Source organism: Anser anser, assembly GCF_964211835.1.
Source record: "Anser anser genome assembly, contig: HAP1_SCAFFOLD_51, whole genome shotgun sequence".
Taxonomy (NCBI): Eukaryota; Metazoa; Chordata; class Aves; order Anseriformes; family Anatidae; genus Anser; species Anser anser.
The window spans coordinates 1,121,736-1,131,705 of NW_028154169.1; the positions used below are offsets into that span (position 1 = coordinate 1,121,736).

Consider the following 9,970-nt stretch of genomic DNA (forward strand, 5'->3'; position numbering starts at 1 on the left):
AAGGGACCTGCCAAGTCTCTGCTTGAAACGGGAGAATCATTTTGGGGGGTTAAGAGAGACAAGTCTATTTTTAATTCTTTAGCAGATCGGTTTTTCTCAGATAAGTCGTCTGTAACTTATGAATGTTTTTTTCATCCTTTGGCAGAACCCGTGCCCAAAAATTGCAAATGCCGAACAGCAGCTCTGTGAGCGTGTTCTTCCTGCTGGGATTTGCAGACACATGGGAATTGCAGCTCCTGCACTTCGGGCTCCTCCTGGGCATCTACCTGGCTGCCCTCCTGGGCAACGGCCTCATCCTCACCGCTGTAGCCTGCGACCACCGTCTCCACACCCCCATGTACTTCTTCCTCCTTAACCTTGCCCTCCTCGACCTGGGATGCATCTCCACCACTCTCCCCAAAGCCATGGCCAATTCCCTGTGGGACACAAGGGCCATCTCCTATCAAGGATGTGCTGCACAGGTCTTTTTGTTTGTTTCCTTGTCTGGAGCAGAGTTTTCTCTTCTTACAATCATGGCCTACGACCGCTACGTTGCCATCTGCAAGCCCCTGCACTACGGGAGCCTCCTGAGCAGCAGAGCTTGTGCCAAGATGGCAGCAGCTGCCTGGGGCAGTGGATTTCTCACTGCTGTCCTGCACACAGCCAATACATTTTCTCTGCCCCTCTGCCAAGGCAATGCTGTGGATCAGTTCTTCTGTGAAATCCCCCACATCCTCAAGCTCTCCTGCTCAGATTCCTACCTCAGGGAAGTTGGGGCACTTGTGTTTAGTGTTTCCTTCGTGTTTTCTTGTTTTGTTTTCATTGTGGTGTCCTACATGCAGATCTTCAGGGTGGTCCTGAGGATGCCCTCTGAGCAGGGCCGGCACAAAGCCTTTGCAACTTGTCTCCCTCACCTGACCGTGGTCTCCCTTTTTGTCAGCACTGGTATGTTTGCCTACCTGAAGCCACCCTCCATCTCCTCCCTGTCCCTGGACCTGGTGGTGGCTGTTCTCTACTCGGTGGTTCCTCCAGCCTTTAACCCCCTCATCTACAGCATGAGGAACCAGGAGCTCAAGGATGCAGTGAAGAAGCTGTTTTTATTTTTGCCTCTTAAGCATGAATATTGATAACATTATTGTGATTCATATCATATTATTTTTATTGTCATTATTATCATAATGAATTTATTAATAATAACCCTATCAAGACTACCAGGCTATTTTAGAAACTGACGTGACAATTTTTCCTATTATTTTTCTTTATTATTTTCATAAACTTTGATACTGATTTAAATAGTATTATTCTTTACAGGTATACTTCCTGTTCATTAATATATTTACTTTGACTAAATCCTCTAATCTACTTATAGAATTAGGCTTCCAGTGTAGATATCGACATTAAGAAGCCATCAGAACTTCACTGGTCTCAGCTGCCATCTCTTCCCATCTCCTCTGGTGCTGGGGGAGCAGCCCCAGTACGCAGGAGGGTCTTAAGGCTAGGAGCCCAGCTGCCACATGGAGGACCAACCCTGGTGGCCTTTGGGGTTACCCCTCACTGCTGGCTGGTCTCTACCTCTCTTCTGTGTGGGACAGTGGGCTGGACTTGGAGCTGCCTTCTTGATTGCCTATGGCCCAGTAAACAATAACTGGCCTTTGACTTATCTGTCTGGCAGTGTCCCACTGGTGCTGGGGCTGATGGCAAATGGCATCCTGGAGCGGAATCTGGAGCTGCTCTGTGCCAGGCCTCTTGTGCTGGCCTGGGAAACAAGGCTGGCCATGCGGGCACACACACTCTGTGCTGGGGATCTCCCAGACAAGAGATCAGGGCTCCTGCAGCTTCACAGACGTCCATTTCCCGAGCCGTGGCTGGCCCCAGCCCAGGGTCAGCTGGGGAGGCCCAGAGCCACCTTTGTCCCAGCAGCTGCGGTGCCTTGCAAGGGGCTGGGGCGGTGGTGGCCGTGCCCACAGCCCTGCAGTAGCCTGCGGTGGGCACTGCCCTGGGGCTAGTCCAGCCTGGAGAGGGCAGGGAGATGGGGAGAGGTGGGCAGGGGCTGGGCTGGGCTGGGCAGTGCCCGGCAGAGGGCAACAGCAGCATCAGGGAGCGGTGGGAGCATGCAGGGGAGGGCTCCCAGCAGGGCTTGGTGCTGCAGGGCCAGGGCTGCGTGAAGGGAGCCCAGAGCTGCAGGGGCAGGGGAGAGGAGGCCTGGTCTCCTGCAGGTCCTTTCTGATAGCGGCAAATCCAGGGAAGTACCTCAAATACAACGGGGTCTCTGGTGGTTTTCCCTGATTGCTTATGGTCAGAGAGCAAAACTCTGCCACAATACCCAGTCATTTCATTAGTACTTAACTAATAAAGCAACTACTCATCATTTCAAATGATTCAATCCCTTCCATAAAATGTCACACAATGTAGTTTCTACCATGAAGAAGTATGAACTTTCAGGATGTATGTTCATTGCAGGAGAAGAAATACTGATCTTCACCTGTACTTGCATTGTCATCACTATTCTATCATGGTGTGCTCCCTCATCTTCCAGGCACAAAACCCGTCTTGATTACACAGAACATGCTGAATCTCCCTTTTCCAGCTGCCTGTCTGGACCTATGCACTTCCCATGGTTCTCCTGGTTTGCCCTCCCCTTACTCTTTGATCATTCAGACCACTCTCACCGACCCAGTTGCTGCTTTGAGCTTCAGGTAGAAGCAGCCCAGCTTGCCCATCTATCAGCAGTCTGTCTAATTGTTTCCTTAGCAAGAACCTCATTATTTATTATTGAATTCATATGATGTGGATTAATACTTACACTATAATTTTGTAAGTGGAAACCCGTTGGTTTCCCTTCTGCTTAGGGTTTCAGGTCTCTAGTTAGGGTATGGGAAAGCTTCGTGATTTAGGGTTGCATTTAGGTCTGCCAATAAGTCTAGGATTAAATATAGCATTTAAATGCTAGTGTTAAGGGCAGGGATTAGGGTGAGCAAGAGAGTAAAGGTAAGGGAAAGGGGCTATGGCCTGAGTTTTGCTTCAAGGGATACTTTGAGTTCTGCATTACAGTAGTGGATTCCTATCAGGGTGTTGGACTAATGTTTATGTTGAGGGATTAATGTTACTGTTGAAAATAGTGTAAAGGCCATACATGACTTTTTAAAGTCAGTGTTACAGCAGCATCAACATTACATGAACCCTCTTACCTCTACAAATGTAAGTTTCCAAGCTCCTCTTCCCTTCCTCTTCCCTACCCCAAATCTCACATCTCTCCTGGCCAGGCTACTCCTGACCTCCCCATAGCAGTCATCTAACTGGCATCAGCTTTCTGATGGCTTTCATTATATCAGAGTACCTGTCTCACCTCTGTTGGCTACTCTGTTCCATAGTATTAGAGTACTCTATATACTCTGTTGGCTATTCTATTCTTTTACTATGAAAGCCTCCCACGGGGATTGTTAGGGCAGATAATTGGAGGCCATGATTACAGACAGGCAAAGGTACTGTGCTGAGAAAATCTCGTTTTGTTTTGGTGAAGCAGAAGGTCCAAGGCCTGATCCCAGCCACTGGAGGAGAGATCCTGCAGCCCCATGTCTCACTCAGAGATCTTCCTGGGGTCTGTGGAGTAGGGGGCAGTGCCCACAATACCATGTGAAGGACAATGGTATGACACCTCCCAGCGTCTGCACAGGTTGAGAGGAGAATGCATGGTCCCAGTGCCATGAGTATAACATATCTCCTCATAAGCCATGGCTGTGGGGACATAGATGTCGGTGCTGCGGAAGCCTTCCATTCTTGTCAGAGCCCTCTGCCTTCTCCTCTGCAGGCTTTCCTATACTGTCCCACATTTCTCTGAAGTCTGCAGACAGCCACTTCTCTTCCCCACCTTGCTCTCACTCTGGTATTCCCATGATTTCACTGAAGCCTCTCCACTCTCACCAGCTGTTCCTTCAAACACAAGGGCATGGGCTGATCCAAACTCCCTCTGGGTGACCTCTGGACCCACAGCATCAGTTCCAGTGCCTCACCTCGAAATCTAGAATTTCATCTGAATATCTAATCTAAATGTACCCTCTCTAAGTTTAAAACTATTCCCTTTGTCCTATCACTGCACACCCTGAGAAAAAGTCTCCCCCCAACTTTCCTGTTGGCCCCCTTTAAGTAGCAGATGGACGCTATAAGGTCCCTTCAGAGCCTTCTCTTCTCCAGGCTGAACAACCCCAACTCCCTCAGCCTGTTTTAATAGGAGAGGTGCTCCAGCCCCTTGATCATCCTTGTAGTCCTTGTCTGGACTCGCTCTTATAGCTTCATGTCATTCTTATATTGGGAGCCCCAGAGCTAAATGCAGTACTCCAGGTGGGGTCTCAAGAGAGCAGAGGCACTTGCCGAGGCGACCGGCTCCGGGGCAGACGCGTGCTGCAGCGGAGCGCGGGATCGGGACAGGCAGGGCTATTTTTCGGGCATCGAGCCTACGTGAGGGAGCCGCCAGGCACCGGCAGTCCTCGTGAGGGAGGCTGACGAGGCGTAGGCGGAGCCAGCAGCGTCAGCGACAGCGTCAGCGGCGGGCCTTTTAAATCGGGCACCACCGCCATTTCAGAGCCACTTGCCGAGGCGACCGGCTCCGGGGCAGACGCATGCTGCAGCGGAGCGCGGGATCGGGACAGGCAGGGCTATTTTTCGGGCATCGAGCCTACGTGAGGGAGCCGCCAGGCACCGGCAGCCCTCGTGAGGGAGGCTGACGAGGCGTAGGCGGAGCCAGCAGCATCAGCGACAGCTCCTCCCCCCGGCCGTTCAAAGGCAGCCCTTAGGGAGCGCGAGCGACCAGGAGCGCAGCGAACAGGGCCGGAAAACAGGGAGTGACGTGGGGGGAGTGACGCGGCAGTTAGCGAGGCAGTTAGCACAGGCAGGGCGGGCAGGAAGGGCGGAGCACTCACACCCGCCCATAGGGACAACTCCTCTAACAGCACTCTCCCGTCAGCTGGGCTGCAATGGTCTCCACCAGGCACGGTGCTTTCTCTAGGAAGTCAGTACACACCCAGACCGACTGCCCGTTCAAACATGTGGCAGTTCAGGTCTCCGGATGCGGGGAGTGTCTGAGCCTCTTGCTGCCATCGGCGGGAGGCAGAGAGACTGCTTGCGTGAGGTGCGAGCAGGTGGACGACCTGGTCCGCATGGTGGTGGAACTCAAGGAGGAGGTGCAGAGGTTGAGGGATATCAGGGAGTGCGAGTGGGAGGTAGACTGGTGGAGCAACTCCCTGCAGGACCGGAGGGAGAGGGACCAGGGTGAGACGCTCCAAAGGGGGGTGGACCCCCTGCCCTGTCGCCATCGGGCAGAGGGAGGGGACCTGCGAGTTGAGGAGGAATGGAGACAGGTCCCTGCTCGACCTCGCAGGAGATGCCCTCCCCTTCCGGTGCCGCCTTCCCAGGTGCCCTTGAACAATAGGTTTGAGGCCCTGGATCTTGAGAGACCGGTGGGTGAGGATGAGGTAGGAAGCCTACCCAGGAGGATGCCTGAGGTGAGGAAGTTGACTCCACGCCTCAGGACTGCCTCCACCAAGAAAGAAAGAAGGGTGATTGTTGTGGGCGACTCCCTCCTCAGGGGAACGGAGGGCCCTATTTGTCGGCCTGACCCCACACATAGGGAAGTCTGCTGCCTCCCTGGGGCCAGGGTCAGAGACGTTACCAGGAAGCTTCCAAACCTGGTTCGCCCCTCTGACTATTACCCGCTTTTGATAGTCCAGGCTGGCAGCGATGATGTTGAAAAGAGAAGCCTCAGGGCCATCAAACAGGACTATAGGGGGCTGGGACGATTGGTGGAGGGAGCGGGAGTGCAGGTGGTGTTTTCGTCCATCCCTACGGGGGAAGGGAGAGGCACGGAGAGGACACGGAAAGCTCATGTGGTTAATAGGTGGCTCAGAGGCTGGTGCCAGCATAGAAATTTTGGGTTTTTTCACCATGGGGAGCTTTACTCGGCACCCGGCCTGATGGCCCCAGACGGGTCCCTATCTCCAAGGGGAAAACAGATCCTAGGCCAGGAGCTGGAGGGGCTCATAGAGAGCGCTTTAAACTAGGTAAGAAGGGGGACGGGGCTCAAACAAGGCTTGTTGGAGCTGTGCCGGGGGAAACAATGGCTAGGCCGGGGAAGAAGGCGATGGCCCAGCTGAAGTGCATCTACACTAATGCACGCAGCATGGGTAACAAACAGGAGGAGCTGGAAGCCATCGTGCAGCAGGCAGGCTACGACTTGGTTGCCATCACGAAGACGTGGTGGGACCCCTCCCATGACTGGAGTGCTGCAATGCCTGGCTATCGGCTCTTCAGGAGGGACAGGCAGCACAGAGGGGGTGGTGGCGTGGCTCTCTACATTAGAGAATCTTTTGATGTTGTGGAACTCCAGGCTGGGAATGATAAGGTTGAATCCCTGTGGGTTAGGATCCGTGGGAAGGCCGGCAAGGCTAGCATCCTGGTCGGGGTCTGTTATAGACCACCGAACCAGGATGAGGAGACGGATGAGGAGTTTTACAGGCAACTGACAGAAGTTGCAAAATCGTCGGCGCTTGTCCTCGTGGGGGACTTCAACTTCCCGGACATATCCTGGAAACACAACACGGCACAGATAAAGCAGTCTAGGAGGTTTCTGGAGAGCGTGGGAGATAGCTTCCTGACACAGCTGGTCAGCGAACCTACCAGGGGTGGTGCCCCGCTAGACCTTCTCTTCACAAACAGAGAAGGACTGGTGGGAGATGTGGTGGTCGGAAACTGTCTGGGGCAGAGTGACCACGAAATGGTAGAGTTCTCTATTCTTGGCGAGGCCAGGAACGGGACCAGTAAAACTGCTGTATTGGACTTCCGGAGGGCTGACTTTGAGCTGCTCAGGACGCTGGTTGGCCGAGTCCCTTGGGAGGCGGTTCTGAAGGGCAGAGGAGTCCAGGAAGGCTGGGCGCTCCTCAAGAAGGAAATCGTGATGGCACAGGAGCGGTCCGTCCCCACGTGCCCAAAGACGAGCCGGCGTGGAAGAAGACCGGCCTGGCTCAACAGAGAGTTGCGGCTTGTGCTTAGCAGAAAAAAGAGGGTTTATAATCTTTGGAAAAAAGGGCGGGCCACTGAGGAGGACTACAAGGATGTAGTGAGGCTGTGCAGGGAGAAAATTAGAAAGGCCAAAGCTCATCTGGAGCTCAACCTGGCTACTGCCGTTAAAGACAACAAAAAATCCTTTTACAAATATATCAACGCGAAACGGAGGACTAAGGAGAATCTCCATCCTTTACTGGATGCGAGGGGAAACCTAGTTACGATGAGGAAAAGGCTGAGGTGCTTAATGCCGCCTTTGCCTCAGTCTTTAGCGGCAATACCGGTTGTTCTCTGGATACCCAGTGCCTTGAGCTGGTGGAAGGGGATGGGGAGCAGGATGTGGCCTTCGCTATCCATGAGGAAATGGTTGGCAACCTGCTACGGAGCTTGGATGTGCGCAAGTCGATGGGGCCAGATGGGATGCACCCGAGGGTACTGAAAGAACTGGCGGAGGAGCTGGCCGAGCCGCTTTCCATCATTTATAGGCAGTCCTGGCTATCGGGGGAGGTCCCAGTTGACTGGCGGCTAGTCAATGTGACGCCCATCTATAAGAAGGGCCGCAGGGCAGACCCGGGGAACTATAGGCCTGTCAGTTTGACCTCAGTGCCAGGAAAGCTCATGGAGCAGATTATCTTGAGGGTCATCACGCGGCACTTGCAGGGCAAGCAGGCGATCAGGCCCAGTCAGCATGGGTTTATGAAAGGCAGGTCCTGCTTGACGAACCTGATCTCCTTCTATGACAAAATGACGCGCTTGGTGGATGAGGGAAAGGCTGTGGATGTGGTTTACCTTGACCTCAGTAAGGCTTTTGACACCGTTCCCCACAACATTCTCCTCAAGAAACTGGCTGCTCGGGGCTTGGACTGGCGTACGTTTCGCTGGGTTAGAAACTGGCTGGATGGCCGGGCCCAGAGAGTTGTGGTGAATGGAGTCAAATCTGGTTGGAGGCTGGTCACTAGTGGTGTCCCCCAGGGCTCGGTACTGGGGCCGGTCCTCTTTAATATCTTTATTGATGATCTGGATGAGGGCGTCCAGTGCACCCTCAGTAAGTTTGCAGATGACACCAAGCTAAGTGCGTGTGTCGATCTGCTCGAGGGCAGGAAGGCTCTGCAGGAGGATCTGGATAGGCTGGAGCGATGGGCTGGGGTCAACTGCATGAAGTTCAACAAGGCCAAGTGCCGGGTCCTGCACCTGGGCTGCAACAACCCCAAGCAGAGCTACAGGCTGGGAGATGAGTGGCTGGAAAGCTGCCTGGCCGAGAAGGACCTGGGAGTATTGGTTGATAGTCAGCTGAATATGAGCCAGCATTGTGCCCAGGTGGCCAAGAAGGCCAACAGCATCCTGGCCTGTATAAGAAGCAGTGTGGCCGGCAGGTCTAGGGAAGTGATTGTGCCCCTGTACTCAGCTCTGGTGAGGCCGCACCTTGAGTACTGTGTTCAGTTTTGGGCCCCTCGCTACAGGAAGGACATGGACGTGCTCGAGCGAGTCCAGAGAAGGGCGACCAAGCTGGTGAGGGGTCTGGAGAACAAGTCTTACGAGGAGCGGCTGAGGGAGCTGGGCTTCTTCAGCCTGGAGAAGAGGAGGCTCAGGGGCGACCTTATCGCTCTCTACAGTTACCTTAAAGGAGGCTGTAAAGAGGTGGGGGTTGGTCTGTTCTCCCACGTGCCTGGTGACAGGACGAGGGGGAATGGGCGAAAGTTGCGACAGGGGAGTTTTAGGTTGGATGTTAGGAAGTACTTCTTTACCGAAAGGGTTCTTAAGCATTGGAACGGGCTGCCCAGGGAGGTGGTGGAGTCACCATCCCTGGAGGTCTTTAAAAGACGTTTAGATGTAGAGCTTAGCGATATGGTTTAGTGGAGTACTTAGTGTTAGGTCGGAGGTTGGACTCGATGATCTTGAAGTCTCTTCCAACCTAGAAATCTGTGATACTGTGTGATACTGTGATAGAGAAGAGGGGGAGAATCACCTCATCCGTTCTCCACCCAGCCTGTATCTGTGCTTGGGATTGCCCTGACCCAGGTGCAGGACCAGATGGTGGTTGGACCAGATCTTGAAGGTCTTTCCCAACCTTAATGATTCTCTGATTCCGTGACCTTGCGCTTGCCCATGTTGAACTTCATGAGATTCCCACAAGCAACCTCTCAAGTCTGGGTCCTTACCTCCAAGAAGGAACATAACAAACTGTATACAGGCCTTCTTCGTGTAAGGGTCTTACTGGGAATGTAGGCAGAGGGGAATCTCACAATCAGCATGCCAACCAGGTGTCTGCTTGTACTGGGTCTGTTTGGGATGGAGTTAACTTTCCCTGCAGTGGCCCACATTGTGTTGTGCTCTGCGCAAGGTGAAGTTGGTCAAGGACTCAACCTAGTTGGCATCAGCCACAAATGAACTGAAAATGTGCTCCACGCCGTCATAAAGGGAGATAGTAAACAGGATCAAGAGTGTTGGCCCAAGTGCCCATCACTAAGGGATGCTGCTGGTAACTGGCTGCCAAGAGGACTTTCTACCATTAATGTCCAGCCACCTTCCCCTCCCCATCATCATCCCCTTCTTCGGTCCAAATATCACCAGTCTGGCTAAAGGGAGACTCCAGGAGACCATTTAAAGACTTTGATAATGTCCAGGTTCACCACATTCCTTTCTTTCCCCTCCCCGACTGCTTCAGCAATCCCTTGGTTTTCCTCCATGTACCTGAAGATGGCTGTGGCAAGACTTTCCCCATTATGTCCACTAGGGCAGAGGTGACAATTGCAATTCTCCTCGCCTTTTTTTGTATTTTTTTATTTTTTTATTTTTTGTCATTCCTTAAGATGCGTTTGATGCCTGCCTTTTCTAAGTCCCCAAAAATCTTGCTGATCCAAATGCCTGATGGACCAGTCCAGAAAGGCAGGGTAGTGTGACATAGCAGAGAGGGGCATCTGCAATGAACCTGTGCAAG

General features: G+C 53.0%; 1 protein-coding gene across 1 annotated transcript; it reads left to right on the forward strand.

Annotated features, from left to right (window-relative positions):
* Window positions 1–40: 40 nt before the first annotated feature.
* LOC310890462 (olfactory receptor 14C36-like) lies at window positions 41–1,106 on the forward strand (the record flags this gene model as incomplete). Its single annotated transcript, XM_083852818.1, has 1 exon — window positions 41–1,106. The coding sequence occupies exon 1, from the start codon at window positions 123–125 to the stop codon at window positions 1,104–1,106; it is 984 nt and encodes a 327-aa protein (XP_083708944.1). The 5' UTR covers window positions 41–122.
* Between the last annotated feature and the right edge of the window lie 8,864 nt (window positions 1,107–9,970).